Source organism: Copidosoma floridanum, unplaced genomic scaffold, assembly GCF_036245765.1.
Source record: "Copidosoma floridanum isolate Cflo_tuat_1 unplaced genomic scaffold, Cflo_Japanese_pri ptg000030l, whole genome shotgun sequence".
NCBI classification, from domain to species: domain Eukaryota; kingdom Metazoa; phylum Arthropoda; class Insecta; order Hymenoptera; family Encyrtidae; genus Copidosoma; species Copidosoma floridanum.
The window spans coordinates 34,560,379-34,578,018 of NW_028321907.1; the positions used below are offsets into that span (position 1 = coordinate 34,560,379).

A 17,640-nucleotide genomic window follows, 5' to 3' on the forward strand; every position below is an offset into this window, starting at 1 on the left:
CTTTATTATTTATGAAAAATTTATAAAATATTATATTTTACCTAATTCTGAACGATAAATATAATTCTTATATTATAAGAAAATTGAGTTATCATGTTCACATTTTTTTATATCATAAATTTTGCTTGGTTCTTAACGATAAGTATATTTCTTAGACACATTAAATTTTTCCGATTAGTAACTAAATTTTTAGGTACTTGGCAACATTCATGGATTATGATAGATATATATTAATTATATAAGATAAGTAGCTTATAGTAAGATAAAGTTATTCCCTAAAATTTTGAGCCCAAATCATATTCCATTTTCGTCACGGACAGTCCGAAAACTGAGATTTTTTAATAAATTCGAGCTTGCAGGTTCGAATCCATATGTATAGTCAGAGTGATAAGCTTAAAGATAGCAGCCCTTAGATGGCTGACTTACATTTTTAGTGCCACGATTTTTAAATTTAAAAAAAGACCTACGTATTTCAATGCTTAACTACTGTTTGTGTTTTTTTTTTATTTTTGAAGTGGGATTCATTACTCAAAAAAAAAAAAGAAAAAAATATCTTTCATCTATTTTACAGTATCAAGTCCTTGTGTGATTTTTCTCACACTAACTGATCACTTGATAAAAAAAAATTACTCAGAACACTTATCGAATATAAAAAAAAGTTGGCATTAAGTGCAATTTATTTTCCTTCTAAAATTAATTAAATTTTTAATGGTTAATCCAAAATGGTAGAGGCAAGTTTCTAACCGTCTAGTTTTTTAATTAAAATTAATTACAATTTATTATTCGAAACATTTTGAGAAAATATTAGGTACAATCATTTTTCTGGAATGAGCATCGCGTTTACATCCAAAAGAACTGTTCTAATATGTCACAACCTGATCAAGGAACTTATAAGTGACAGAGGTAAATTTCGATTTAAAATTTCTGATAATATGCCACATTATTTTTTTGATGTGACAACATCCAACTTTGAATTGGCAGATTAATCAAACCCAACCATTATTAAAATTTTATCATTCCAGCTCTTCAAAGAGTTTATTGATTTGACAGTTCAAATTGTGCAAGAAATTGTATTTCCTTATCAAGTGCATTACGTGGCTTAGGAATAAATTAAGTAGCTTACGATAGTTTTAACTAAGTAATAAAGATGCAAGCACTAGACGTTCTCTTCCCACGCTTTTATTAGAAGTGGTGTGTCATGAAATCGTCATTGTAAAGATCACGTTCTCTATAATGATGCGACATCACTGTTGTAGCTGTGATTTTGTTTGAAGGTCTAAAATAAAAAAAAGGGATATAGAAAAATACCGTATTAAGAAAGTTAGGGTACAATTTACTCAACAATGATAAGTTAAAAAAACAAACATGTTGTGAAGAAACACTGCATGAATGTAGTCACCAATTCGGAACAAAATCCACTATACAGATTTGAAGAAAAAAATTAATAAAGTTTTGCTTTTTCGTTGTATTTAACATGGGATACAATGTAAATTGTTAAAAAATTTTTAGAAAAATACCTACTACGCTTAATGTAGAAATCAAAATTTTTTTAAAAACCCATATGTGATTTTTAACAACTTTGTTGATCCTTGTGAAAAGTTTTAACAAAACTGTTGTTTCCTCCTTACGTTTAATTTCCTTAAAGAAATGTATACTTGCTATTTAATTTATACCGTAGGAAACTTAATACATCGAAGAATATGCTGTTATTTTTTTTCAGCATATTAATACACTGTTGAATACTGGTGTGTTAAACACAAATTTATTTTCCGTAATTCAGATAGTGGACGTTTTTTTAGTTAGTTTAGTGCAACAGACTTAATTACCGAGCCTTATGCACATGCAAGTTTTTACCTTCACCCTCCATGAGAGTCATCCAACTACCTTAGCATATACAATTTTTTAATGAAATTAATAGTTTTTAACGAAAACTAGTTTAACATCATGTCAATTTCATTTTCTATCTTTAATTCAGAGACTGTCTTCGCTTTTATAAATCCCTTGTTTGGACTACAGTAATGGTTTTTTTTTTTTTTTTTTTTTTTTCGTAAGAACAGAGTTTTATTCTTTGATTAAAACTTTTTTTGTTTCTGTAAATAATAATTTGCTACTTTACAAGAACTAAATTGAATACTTTGAATACTACTCTTGTTACTGAATGACTTATGTAGTTATGTTGCGGATACTATGGTATTTCACGACTGGAAGCTTAAAAACAATAAAAATATGCTGTTAAAACAATAACAGACAACTAAAGTTTTTTTACTTACTTTTTTTTTCCCCACAGGTCTTCGGGCCTGGATAAATGCAAAACAGTGGTAGAGCTATAGGTAGGGATTAGCAGATCCAATACCCAGTGCTAAGCAGGGATGCACCACTGGTGCAGAGAGTGTCAGCTTAACTGGCACCTTGATTCACTGAAAATATTCTCACTAAGCTCATGGTATGATATAGGTATGAGAAAAATTGAGGAATTAGATAATGGGTGTGGCAATGCACCCCCTTGCGTAGGTGATGAGTGGGTGAACCCCATGATTCGGCCAATAGGCTGGCATGGTTACGCGGTAAAAAAAAAAAAAATAAAAAAAACAGACAACCAAAAATTTTTTGTATAAATAGTTAAATTAAGTGAAGAATGGCCGTTTTTTAATAAGTGATTACGTTTCTTAGACATATGTGTAAGAGTATGAAAAAAGTTTGAAATGTATGGTTTTCAATTCTCTGCCAATATTTTTTTTTCACATCTAAAACCTTTTTAAAAAAATTAGAAAGGTGTAATAACAGGTTCTGTAGAAAAGTGTTTTTTTTATTAATAAAAACTAGTCCCACAAATCTACGAATATGTGTATGTTAGTACATGTTTACTCTAAAATCTTTAAGAAAAAAATTGACAATATTTTTAAATTAACTCCTATAAATCTGAAATATCGTTTTTTTTTATCTAGATCTGTTCAGCGATCAAGCATTGAAGAAGGCCACTATAGTCAGTGTAGAACAGTAGAATATCAGCCATAAATAGAAGGACAGTAGCCTGTAGCAAAAACTGAATAGTTTCAAACTTAAAGAACCATAAAAATTAAAGAAAAGGTCGGCCATCCTGAGTTTACAGTTATAAAGCTCATTACTTTGAATTCACAGACAAATGTAGCCAGTAAAGTGATCCCTTTATATTTATTTTTTCTCAAAAATTCAGATGCTCCTGTTAGATAAGAAGTACGAATGTTTCACTTGTATAGCTTCAACTTTCTAGTGGCCAGACCTTTGCTCATGTCACGATGCATCACGATGCAAACATTTTTCTAAAGTATAAACTTTTTAAAGAAGTAACATACGTTGGAAGAAAATGTCATACTTCGCAACATTTTCAGTTTACGAATTTGTAATGGCTAAAAAAGAGTGAAAATAACCTTTTAAATATGGAAATAATATTTAAGTTGTAACATACGAGAAAATTACTAATAGAAACTTATTTTTAGTATTTTTAATTAATAGTATTTTTTTTTTTTTTTCCATATATCAATGCCTATAAAACCAAGAAGTGAGACATTCTTAAAGAAATTTATATTTTGTGATCTTTCACGACAAGATCGTAATGTGTTTTGGGCTCTGAAACTAAAGAAGCTATTTGTTTGTAAGGTTTTGGAAAAATGCATTTATTTTATTTCAGTAGACGTCCAATGTCTCTCATGTACTAAAGTTTTTTTTAATCAGAAATATTTATTTTATAAACTTTTTTCCTTACTACACATCTTATTAGCCAATTATTTTTTGACTTTTACTTAACAATAACATTGTTTGGATTTTTGCATTTAAAAAAGGCAGTACTAAATTGTACACATAAGACAAATAGGCTTTATTCAAGAAAAAAAAAAAAAAGTTGATATATACAACTTTATTTTCATAAAGCTGTACATAAGACTTGTACTTTAATTGGAATTTTTCACTCTAGTTATCATTTTTGCTTTAAAGTTGTGTTTTAATAATTCTGTAGTTTTCAAGTCCGTTACATGACATGACCCAGCTATTTGACTTAAGAAACTTATTTACATTAGTACTGCTCTACTTATCAAACCTAATTCTTAAGGTAGGAGACTTTACAAATAATTTTTAAAACTTATATAAAAAATATAAAAATAGGAATATTACTTTAATCAAGATTCTTATATGTTGCTTTATTTTTACTATAATAGGTAACAGTTTCTTTTTTGATAAAATAGAAAATTAAATCATAATAAAACCTTGTTTATTTATTATGTATTTTATACATTCCTGTATTTAGATTTTAATGCGACTTTTGATCAAAAATCTTTAAGTATGTATTTTTTTACTTTTTTTTTAAAGATTTTTTTAAAACAATACATCACAATTTAAAGGATGATTATTTTCTAATTTTTATGATTCAAATAATGACTATAATGCCAAGATCTTATACATTCTTGTATTATTTTACTTGAGTAACCTTTCATATTAGCAGGATTAAGTCTTAGAAGTCATGACCTTGATCAATTTCTTTGTTTTAAGACATTTCATTCTTTTGTTGCATACATCTTGTGAAGAATGATCGCTTATTTAATGCTTTGTAAAAATCATTATTGCCATGTCTTAAACATTTCGATCGACTTTTGGTAATTTTCTATCTGTTATCGGTAATTTCAAACACACACTTTCAAGTTTTTCCAACTCTTATTCTAATTTCAAAGTGTATTTAGAAATGGGTTTTTCAAAAATTAAAGTTTTAATAGCCAATATCCTTAATAAATAATTATAATTTTAACATGTAAGATTCCTAAATAGATGATGTTTATAAATTTTATTCAATTGAATAGTTAATTGGAAAAAATTCTTTTAAAAATCAATTTTGTTTAAATTAAAGTAAAAATTAAAAAGAAAAATTAGTATGTGTTGTTACGATTGTCTGGAATCAGGTATCATTCAATTCATTTGTACTTGAGGAATTTGACCGACCGATCGACCACACAAAACATACCAGTCTTTCAATAGTGAAGGCTAAAAAAATACATTTTTTTAATAGTTGTTCAAAGTACATTAAAAAGAACTTTAAGTAATTGATGCTTTATTCTTGGTTTTTCAGTCCATATATTAAATATGTACTTTTTTATACGAAGTGCAAAACTTTTGAAGTAGCAGTCTCATAGTCATAAAAATTTACTCTATATTACCTACTAGTAACTCTGAACTTGAAGTAGAGTTCATGAAAGCTCGTAGTAATAATTTTGAGTACACGTACACAAAAATCTAGACACAGATTATACAGTAAACAATAAGTAAAAGAAGGTAAAAACCGGGCAACGATATAGTTATGATAGGAGTGAGCTGACTCGACGCAACGTGAAAGGCAGATAGAAGAAGGCACTGAAAAGACAATGCACACATGCGTCTGGCTGTCAAAAAAACATCACTTGGCCACCATATATGTGTATATATCTCCCTATATTATATAGTTTTTTGTGTGGGGCATTCCACATATCCTCACAGCCCCCCCCCCAGCCCCCTAAAGACCCCCACATGGCCCCCAGAAAATAAGCTAAAATTCAACCGTTTTCATCGTGAATTTGACATTTTCTAACTTTTTCTTAGACTCCCCACATCCCCCCACAGACCCCCACATCATTTTTCTTGTCCCCCCACAGCCCCCCACAGACCCATCACGCTTTTTTTCTTGTCTCTCAAAGCCTTTCCACACCATTTTTCTTGTCCCCTAACAACTTTTTCTATTGAATATAAATTACCCCTATTAACAATAAATTTTAATTTTACTTGGTTTTAAAAATATTTACTTTTATCTATTTTTCCACACCGCCAAGGAAGCAAATAGATGGACTTTATACATATAAATGAAACGTTTAATTCACGTTCAATTATGTAATATTGTTAATAAATAATTTATTGAAAATCTTAATATAATAATTATCAAATTGTTAAAAGCCATTGATAAGTATAAAGTTCTCGGTGCATTAAACTTTTTTTGTGTTACTATTAGAACATTGAACATTCGTTCATTCTTATACGTACATATATGATATGATAATGCTACATATGTAAATTGGAACGTTACATAACTATTAAATAATAATAACCGTGATAGTATTGCCTAATTTAAAAGGTTAAGTAAATAACCTATTAAATTTAGCGCTATCATAACCACGAACAGATGGAACTCCCCGCACCCAATCGTAAATTCTGATAATATTTATAACTATACACATGTATACTTGTTTTATGTATATTATAAATTTATGCATGTTTTAGATGTATCAATATTTTATGCGTATATTTATATATATTATATCAATTTAAATAACCTGACTGTCTCTTACCTATTGCTTCAACGTATACGTGTTATAAAATGATCGTTGTATTTTAATCCTGTAAATCATAAAATTTTTTTAGCAAAAATTATCATCGTTGAAAAAAAAATACATCATGTCATGTGTACTTGTTAAATGATAAAATATTAATAAGTGACTTTCAATTTATTACCATAAATATTGCCGATTTATCTGTAAAAATCATCAAGTAACGTCAATAAATTATGTAAAAATCTCTTTCCAAACAATATTTTCTATTTCTGTTTTTCTTTGCCTTTCTACTTGAATAAATAAATTATTTTTATCTTTGCATCTTAATAAAGCCACAGATGATTAACCATGAGAAAATAAGGGCCTTTAAAAATACAAACCTACATTATCAAAACTTTGACCTTGGGATTTGCTTATTGTCGTAGCAAATTCCACAATGATCGGAAATTGTTTACGATACAAAATAAACGGTAATGTTGAGGAGTTTCCTGTGTCTAAGGTTATTCTTCTAATATACTTAATTTTCTCAGTAACATCACTATTGTACCAAATTTTAGATTTAGTTCATGAGATGGTAATCCTTCACGAATATTGTTCAACATTTCCACCAGAAAATTTAAATACATATTATCGTCTGATTTATCAACCCCTTCATAAGTTGCGTTATCTTTACTATAGTAAGTTTTAATTTCTCCACTTAATTTTTTAAGAATTTTATTATTTTAATAAGAGGTGTTCTCGTTATGCGATGTAAGTATAACACTATTCGTCAAACAATTGTAGATATTGGAAAATATTTGAGAACATTCATCATTTGAGATCCAATTTTTAGAAATGTTAAAAGTTTTTATTTCCCCTTCCCAAAATTTTAATAATAATTTTGGGAATCCTTTATTGTTTGGACGAATATTGATTTCTAGTTTTAAAATTTGGAATAAGTTTCCTAAAAATAAAGATTTAATAGTTTGTTCAAGTATAATTTTTTTATTACCGTTTTTTTTTGTCACTTAAAGAATTTGACGATAATCACCTCCTAAAAAAATTAAATTATTTCCACAATGTTTTTCAGTATTACATAAATTTCTATAAATTTCTTAACGTTCTGTCTACTATTTTCAATCCTTTTTTTGGAATCATTGAAGCCTTACCCCAAATAATTAAATCAACTTCTCCTAATTTTTTATTATCTGACTTAAATTCTTAATAAGCATTCTCTATATTATTAAGATCTAACGGAAGTCTAAAAGTTCTATGACTGGTCATCCCCTTTGGAAGCAAAATTGATACTATGCCAGTCCATGCCATTGACATGATTTTTTTTATTTTGAGAAATAAAAAAATGAATTAACGTTTCATATAAATAAATTTTTTCTGACCCTCCAGGACCAGCTATAAAAAAAATATTATTTTTTTGTTTGCCAATAATATGAAATACATTTTTCTGGTCATTATTTAAACTTTCATACATCACGTTGAACATTTCTTTAATGAAACGTATTTCATTATCTGTATCTTCTTTTTTACTCTCCATTTTTTTGGTGTAGGTAAATTAAAGCATTCACATGATTTATCTTCTTATTCTGAAATTTGGTTAATATGTAAAAGTGCTAAATTATCTTTATTATTAGGCAAACCCTCCGTAAAAAAATCTTTGTATTTATTCTATATTTTATCACCTTGAACGATTTCTGAAATTAAAAACCAAGTGAAAAGTTGTCTTATTAGATATGGGAACGTAACAGCAATTGCTTCTTTAAAAATGTTATCGATTTTTTCATCATTGTTAATTAAACCCATGGCAGCTGCAGTATCTTTAGAAGTTTCATAAGTTATTCCTTTATATATTGTTATGTCTTTGAACGATATCAAACCAGTTACTTTATTCAATACAAGTTTAAAAAAAAATCTTTCATGATCTTTAAGAGATACAATGTTTAATTTACCTACTGCAATGTTTTTTTATTACATATTTTCTTTTTTGCCAGATTTTTAATTTATCATTAAAAATGTAGTATTCTGAAATGTTCACATACTTTACGAATTTTGCAAAGTCATTATGTTTATTTGATTTGAACCAAGATGTAAGCTGTGTCTCGTAATTTTTTATAACAGTTTTAATATTTTTTTCTTTGAATACCAGTTTTTATTTGTTTCCAAGGTGAACAGCTAAATTTACAGCTGTATGACTCTTACCGCAAATTGGAAATTCTTGTAATCTCCAAGCTGCTTCCATTGGACCTACATATCTAGCATCAACGTAACTATAAATTTCATCAAATATTTCTCTATCTTGGTCTTTTATATTTGAATTTTGATGTATGCTCTGTCACTACCTTCATGTTTATACTCATAAATATATTTTATGCTTTGAATGGATGCACAGAACTTGACGTTAATATGACATGTATATTTCTTTAACAAAAATTAACTATACGGTAGGGCTATAAAATTATCTACTATAATTTCATCTTTTCTCCAAATTTAATAAAAATGTTGTTTCGGAAGTAATATTTCTTCTTCTATATTCAGGATAGCTATTCGTTCGAAATGAAGTTACGTTTGTAAAAGATTTGGGGAAATTTTATATCATTTTTTACCAATCATACAAGGACTTCGTTCTGTATGAGGTCCATGAAGCATATGTTTAATCACCAATTTTGTGAGCTTCGTATTACCAGAAGGAATTTCAGCTGAAATAATTGCATGAATTTGTTCAGGTGTAACAATTTTTGAATCAGGATGCAAAATATGTGCATGAGGTAGACCACTTTTTTGAGATCCTATAGTATAGATGTATGCTTATACTTTACCGAATATATCATTTTTAATGATGTCATCCAAAACTCACATTAATTTCAAATGGAATAGTCCAACAGTTAAGTTTGGAATATCATTTGATGTTGTATTTTTAGGAAATTTTGATAAAATTTGCTTTAATTCTCTCCATTTAGGATTGCATGTTACTGTTGTAAATAAATCTGGTCTACCACATTTTCTCATTATAGACATTGCATCTTGATAATGTTTATGCATATATCTTGGACTTCCAATGTATGTAGATGAGAATATAAAAGATTTCCAATAATTTCCTTTACCTCTAAATTTTTAGACATATTTAATGCACTATTAACAATTGCATCTAAAAAACCTTGATTACATTCTATTCTTAAATTTTTTTGATTATATGTCAAATAGTTTAAACGGTTATATTCAATCATGATGTAAGAATAAATAAAATATTGTTGGATTAACCGTCCCTTATATAATAATGGATTAAAACTTTTTTTGTTTGGTCTGTAAGACAGTCTGTAAGAATAATGTTGTAACATAGTTAGTTTTTTGCTTTTATTTATGTAATTTTTAAAGTAACTGGTACTCCATCCTAAATTTCCTAAGAGAAAAAAATGATGGAAGTACCATGAGATTGATAAAATAATACAGTTTATTTACAAATGTTTCTTCAGAATAATTATCGGATGATTCTTTCAGGTATACACAAAGATCAAGACTTTCTGGTAGTCCAGAGTCTGAAACAATAATAGCACCGCACTCTGCTGTCAATGGTTTAGTGTATGTATTTTCTTGCTAGCCGGTTTTTCTTAAAAAAATCATTTTATAATTTGGTATTTTTTTTTCATTTGTGACTTGATTTAAATGTTTGAATTTTTTTGCTAATGGATTTTCTTTTATAATTTTTGTCAAAAATTTGGTAAGTTTTTTAAGAATTTTAAATATTCATGAATATTCATATGGCTATTTAAGAGAAAAAATTGTATTCTCTGACTATTAAAAAAAAAACATAAAGATATTGTTTAAATGATCTAATTTATCAAAAGCTTTATTGCATTATAAGTAATTTTTTTACAATCAAAGAATATTGTAGAACATAATGATATTTTTTATTGATAAAATTACTTGTTATTTTATGGTAGTATTAACATTCAACATAAAAGTTGAAGAACTGTTTTTTTTAATCAGATTCGAATGAAATAAAAGTTGTCAAAACTAACAAAGCTTATATATACCTTTTTTCTCTAAACATATCAGAGAGTTCAAAAAAAAACTCTAAACGTGCCACAATAGTACCTTCTGGGTGGTGTGCAAGTTTACTGATAAATATATAACTAATGCTTAACAACGTAGATCAAAAACTCTTCTTCCTCACAAAATTCTGTGCACCAACTCCTCTCCACTAACAGACAAAATTTAAGAACTCTCCTTTTAAGTTATAACAGTAGGGGGTGGCCCGTGGAGTGCGTAGGGAGGTGAAGCCCCACTAGTGTATATATATGTTTATGAAGAGGCGAGTTATGCGGACAATTACATGTATGTCAGGATTATTATAAGAACAAAAGTGGAATTATGCGGACTTCCACATAAATCTACCATGTCATTGATATATATGTTAGAAGCACGTAAAGTCCGCATAAGTCACTATTCATAAACATATATATATGTATATTTATATAACTATATATAGAGAGAGAGGGGGAGAGAGAGGGAGAGTGAGAGAGAGATCAATAGATCAGTGTTCATTTAAGAGCACGGACCTCGTAGAAGCGCATTGCTCCATGGACGTAAAGAAATCCCTTGGCCGTACATTTATCGCTTAACGTCTTATTAAACGGACGTCAACAATATAAACTTTACTGTTGGGGATGACGAAAATTTAATTTTCATTTCATGATTGAGTGTATTACCCTACGAAGCTAAGATCTTTAAGTATCCGGTATGATATCAAAAAATTTTTAAATAATGATACAGTTATTTAGAAGTTTAAAGAAAGAACCTGAAAAATGGACAGTAGCAAATTAAGCCTTCTTACTTTTGACACGATAGAAGTACAGAAAAGTTAATTTGTTTATTTGTATATTAAAATTAAATAACAAAACTGAAAAATATTTGTAAATGTTAATCAAATAAAATAACAAAATAATTAAAGCGTGCAAAGCACGTCTAATGTGACAAGTGATTTAAAAATTAGATGACTTATTATTCTTTTGAGAAGTCAGATTTAAAAAATATTAATTTACACGATAGACACATTTTTTGTAAGTGAAACCAAATTAAGGTTTTTACCTGGACCATTAATTAAAATACTTTTTTGTGTGATGTTACATGTATATTGTTCCAAAGATAATACAATATTCGAAACACTTTTATACTGGACATAATATTAATTGTGTCATTTATTTCTACTTTATGATGTAAAGATATAGTCAGCACAAATTTTTTTTTATATTATCAGTCATTGTTATGTATAAATCTGGCATATAGCATTTTCTTACTGTAGCAGCTATATCCTTACGATGTTTATTACATTCGTATATTTCACTAACGTATGATAATAAAAAAATAGGAAGACTGCTTGAGTTCTTGATTAGTAAGTCCTTATTTCGACTTTTTAAGAAAAACATGAGTAAATATTACCAAACTACCATCTTAGAAACTTGATTAGTATATCTAAAAAAAAATATATATTTATTGTGCTACATTTACATCAACATTCTTTCTCTTACAATAGTAACGCTTTTCTTATCTCTATCATCTCTTTACGTATAAAATAAAAACAAAGACTTTCGCCTGTATTACGATAATGTTTATCTTTTCTTTACCGTTAGCTATTTTAACTCTATTGTTTCAATGTATAGACCCGAAATTCCGAGACATTTAAGTTCAACTGTTCTGCACAATATTCAGTCAGCTTGCGGCCGCTGTTTAGAATACTTCTCTTACAGCAAGCATTTATAATTAATTTTCTGTTAATAAATTTTTACATAACTTAAGAAACATAATAATTTATTGACCCACTGATTCCAACTTCCTACTTGCGATAATTGCCATCCCAGCATTACTTCCCAGCAAAAACAGGTACTTTAAAACCAATCTATTTTTTTAAACTTCATAAAAAATTTCTTGAATAATATTTAACCTGATCCGTTGTTGAATATTGAATTGCAATTATACTGTGCGATACTTTATTTTAACAACCTCTTGGTTTCAAATTTGGTCACTCAACAACCATGTAATTTATTAACATCGCATTAAATTATTTCCATCGATATACGACCTGCCTTACCGTTAAATTTTAAATCATATTTGTACTTTTGGATGATGTCATAAAATCTCGATTCAAATACCCTTACTGAACGACCAATAATTGTCTGTAAAATATATACTAATAGTATTTTAATTAATAAAGAAATGTATTTATTAATTATATTTTGTATTTAAAATTAAATTTTTCAAGTGTTTAGTATAAGTAAATGTTCTTTATAGACATTTTAATTATTTAAATCTATATAATAATGTCAATTTGTGTAGGACATTAATTTTTCCAAAATTTTACAAAACAATATGAAATTGATACTTAATATAATGGTTTTCACCATCTTATGAAATTATACTATAAAAATCCAACTGTATCATAGGAACAGTAGGATGGCAGTTGGGTCGCTACTTATAATGTTAGAGGTGGTTAAGAGTAAAAGGGGATATTTTTTGTGTGATATAGTTTTATGGATTACCTTAATGGAGACAGACTAAGATTTTTTTTAGTTTGAGGAAGACTAGTAGATTAATTTAAAATTTTAAGGGTAGTAATAAAAGAGTGAGGAGTTTCTGACTAAATCTGATCTTGCAACTAAATAGTATGACATTTACAATACATAATCGAACTGAAATAATTAAAAATTAAGACTTAATTTAAAAAAATGGAAGTAAAGATTTTTAAAGTTGGCCTTTTTTTTTTTTTTTTTTTTTTTGATATCATGATTTAGCATAAAAAATTTCTAAAGAGTCAACAATATAAGGGTTATCACAATAATTAACATTTTTTCTGTTATTTCAAGAATTTTGAAGGCCAATTAAAACGGATTCAATACGCATGGTACTGTAGACGTCTCAACATAAACTTGCATATGTGGCTTAGCCACGCTATTTAATTATGGATGCTATAATAAGTAGAGGTAAAAAAAGACGGTCATAAATAATGCATGTTTTTAGAATTTTTGTGTACCATTGAAAAAAAAAGTATAAGCTTTTTTAAATGCAATAAATTATAAGCTTATTATTCAAGAGCACAGAAGTAACAGGATGTGGTTAATACTCAAAAGTTTTTCTGGTGTTGCCACAAAACAAGAAACTGTAGAAGTAGTTGCTCTCAGCAAAGTCCAAAAAAACTCTTCACCCACTAACCACGAAAACTACCTAATTAATTTCACTAAAATTTTGCGTACGAATTTTTACAATTTCTGAATAGTGTTTAAAAAGATTTTTTTCTTAAAAAAATGTATAATCGTAGCATACGTATGCTTTGGGTTTTACAAAAAACGCTTGATTTGTGCTGTAGTCTAGTAGTACCCCTTAGCTACCTGCAATTAAGGTCTGCCAAATCACTTTTTGCTACAATAGAATACCAGGGGGAACAACGTTAAAAAGTTTGGGCAACCATATCTGCTAGAAGTTATGTCATCCTCTGATAGTAAGTATCACCACTAGACCTTTTCAGGGCAATGATAAATATTTACGTTTACTATCCGCCACTAATTTCACCGATTTTTTTGGGACTATCTAACATTAAATAATTTTGCTGTTGAGTATTACTTTTACAAGTATTTCTAACTAACTTTTTAAAGCAACTTCTTACAACGATTTGTTCTCTAGAAGAATATTTAAAACCAGCCACTTTTGAGCCAAGTCATTCACTGGCAGACATTACGAGCGGAGGATTTCGTTGCCAGGCTGAAAATCACGACCACCGAGGTTCCTGCATTATCCACTTGACTCTAAGTTTTAAACTAAGAATCACCAATCGTTTCCGAGGACCGCGCTTGGCAAACTTTATAGTGAAACTATAAATGAGAAATACACTGAAGCAAACAGAACAGTCTTCAACATGCAAGCCACACAAACGAACCCTCACGTTATATCATAAAAATCACTTAGCTCCACAAAGTAAGGAGCTACTGGAGAAACTAACATCTTCGGTGTAATACCAGGAGATGTTATGAAAGAGCATCGCAACTTATTCCAGCGATTTGGAGCATTGTGGTTTCCTCCCAACTATTTTGGTGCTACAACAAAACGTTAAAAAGACTACTCTGAGCTACCCAGGCAGGAGCATTTGTTGGAAACATTAATCAAGACAGAATTTAGCCTACTAGTCCATTTCAGGGCTATCTAACGTTGAACTATTTTACAAATAAATGTATTATAACTAAACTTCCAGAGCGTGAATCAGAAGGAAAACTTCAAATGCGTTAAATGTATACAACTTGAGGTTTAGGTAAGACTATATATTTTTAAATTTATTATGGTGATAGAAGATGAAGGGATTAGGCTTTACGACATTGTAACTTTGGTGGTAATTTTTAGTGATTAAAAAAAATTTTATTTATATATTTTTTATTGTTTATTAGCTGGCGCTCGTGAGCAAATTGACATGTGTGTGTCAATAGCGTTCCCCACTCACTAGTATTGTAATAAAAAACTACAAACGGTTGGGCTCTGATTACCACAAGATTTTTTGTAGAAACTTAGCATTTGTGGTTTTTTCTAATAACATTTCTAGAGTAGGTTTTTATATACTATCATGTTGCATTGCCTGTGATCCTTAAACATTGCTAGATTTTTAAGAATTTTATTGATACATGTGTATCTGTAATAAATTCCTTTAAATCGATCCTTTAAGGTCCTCTTTTTTAATAAGTATGTCCCTTCTATCTACCTCACTGTACCAACGTATTAAAGTTGATAGTGGCCTCACAGATAAGCTGCTAAAATGCTAACTTTCCTGAAAACTAAATTCCCTTAAATAGCAGATATAATCCAAGCTCATCCGCTGACAGTCTTAATTAGAAAATCCATTTTTTTGGCATCCCAGGTACTCAATTTACTCAAAAAATCCAAGAAAAAAATTTTGATATTTTCAATTGAATTTGAACTCGCAACTCCTATAGTTTCCCTGCTCAGAGGATATCAGGCTAATCACGATGCTACAAAAGATTTCTAGGTTTTTTAAATAATTCATTCAGAAAATATTCTATAAAACTATGTTTTTTTAAAGTAAGTGTTTATATTTAAATGTACGCATGCCACGTGTATCGAGATCCAACCACAAATCATTATAAATCACTTTTATTTCCAAAATAAGAATTGAATCTTGATGAAAAGTCTAAAAACAAATAAACTTGTATTTATATTTTTTTAATAACTTGTTTAAAAGTAATATTGAATCATTAAAGCAAGAAAAAAATTCGTTTCCTCTATTTCTAAAATTTTTTGTTGCTTTTCTTTAAAAAAACGTATGTTTGATTTCTTCGTTGATTTGTTTATTTAATTTTTGTAATAGTAATATGTTCGTAAACAATGATGCTTACGAGTTTTTTATGAAACCTGAAGGTGTACTAACATAAGTAATATTACATTTAACTGTTCTTTCGAGGAAAGTTTTAATGGTTATCTAGAAGATGCTTTAAATTTTATGTAGTAAAATATTAAAAGATACTTTCGTAGTAAGGATAAAGTTATGCTGCCTCAAACCTTGAGTATTTGTGCCAAGTAACAGTAAGGGGCACATATAAATGTATAGTTATTTTTGGAAACGATATTGGAGCATAGTTTCAAATAACTTGCAATTTTGTGCACTGTTAACTATCATTATATTGTTTCAAAAAATATCTAAAAACTGTTTTTTTTTATAAAAACCAATTGACATGACTTATCAAGACCGTCTCAAATTAGAAATTAAGGTATTTTTATACACTATCGAATAACACTATTGTAAATTCCTGATACCAATTTCTCACCCTAAATTAGACAAGAAATCATTTTATAAACATAAAAACTTGTTTTAACTACCTTAATAAGGTACAAATCTTGAACTTATTTGTCAAGCAGCCATAAAGAATTGAAAAAGAACAATTTTTAGCAGAACATTGTAATCAATACACTCACACACACAGATTATTTCTAAAAATGGTATTGTTTCATTTGAGATACTATAAAAAACATTTCTAATTTATTTTTACTAAAACTTTTTACCGACGTAAAGTCTTTCTACAAGGATGCAATATGTAATAAGAATTCGATTATTATTTTAATTTCATATACTCATCAACATATTAACTTATTTACAGAGCCTTAGATCGTGAGCGCAGAAATTACTATTTCTTCTTAGTAATCGCTTGTGATAGTGGAAGGCACAGAAAGCATCAAACATCTGTATTTATCGAAATCTTCGTTCAAGATGTAAATGACAATTATCCTGTTATTGAAAAATACTATTACACTTTGCAAGTATCCGAGTTTATATTACCAGGGCAAGACATTTTAAAAATAAGAGCTTATGACCCAGACGATGGTTATAATGGAGAGATAGTTTTTACGTTATTGAATGGACAAGATAATACTCAATTTAGTATTCACCCTCAAACTGGTGTAATAACTGCATTATTACCACCAATCCAGAAATACGGTTCCACTCATCGTCTTAATGTTATTGTTAAAGATAAAGGAATAACTCCACTAAGCACAAAGTGTTTAGTTGAACTCAAAATTGGAAATGTTTCTGATTCAAGTCCATTTCTTAAATTTCAAAATGACTGCTATCAAAGTCTTGTCTATGAGAATATTTCAGATAATTCTGAAATAATTCAAGTAACAGCACTTATGTCTGATGGTCGACGCCCACTTATTCATTATTCGATTGAGTCTGGTAACGAACGAGATATATTTAGCATAAATGGTGAATCTGGTGTTGTAAAAGTAAGAAATTCTTCTGAGTTAGATGCGGATTTATGGGAAGAAATTTCTATGGATACGAATAAAATAGTAGTAAAGAAAACGAATGGTAGTGACATCGAAAGAAATTGGATGGTAAAAAGAAATGAAGATAATAGCCAAACATATAAGGATTTTCATCATAGATTAACATTAGTAGCTAAAACTATTGGATTGCAGATATTAGAATCATATGTAACACTTTTTGTAAAGATAATAAATGTCAATGATAACGCACCAATTTTCACTCAATCTCAATATACAGCATCAGTACTTGAAGGCCATTTAAAGGGTAGCTTTGTAATTAGAGTAAGTAGTAATCTTACTTTTCAAAAATAATTTTCTAAAGTTTAAGTTTTCAACAAAATTATTCTCCATTCTTATAGAGAAAACTTTATCACAAACAATTATAAACTATATGTCTAAATAACGTATTACAAATATATTTTCTGAGCTATAGAATGAAATACACTAAAAAAATGTCCGATTTTTATTCAACGTGTTTTCTATCTTGTAATTAAAGCTAGTTATCACTTAA

The 17,640-nt window shown here is 28.5% G+C and overlaps 1 protein-coding gene across 1 annotated transcript in view; it reads left to right on the top strand.

The window, feature by feature from the left end:
• LOC106644003 (protein dachsous-like) overlaps positions 1 to 17,640 on the top strand; it is a 443,369-nt gene that overhangs the window by 124,758 nt on the left and 300,971 nt on the right. The window contains exon 2 of the mRNA XM_089596931.1: positions 16,460 to 17,411. Coding sequence (XP_089453057.1) covers positions 16,992 to 17,411 — 420 coding nt within the window. The 5' untranslated portion in view covers positions 16,460 to 16,991. The remainder of the gene's footprint in view (positions 1 to 16,459; positions 17,412 to 17,640) is intronic.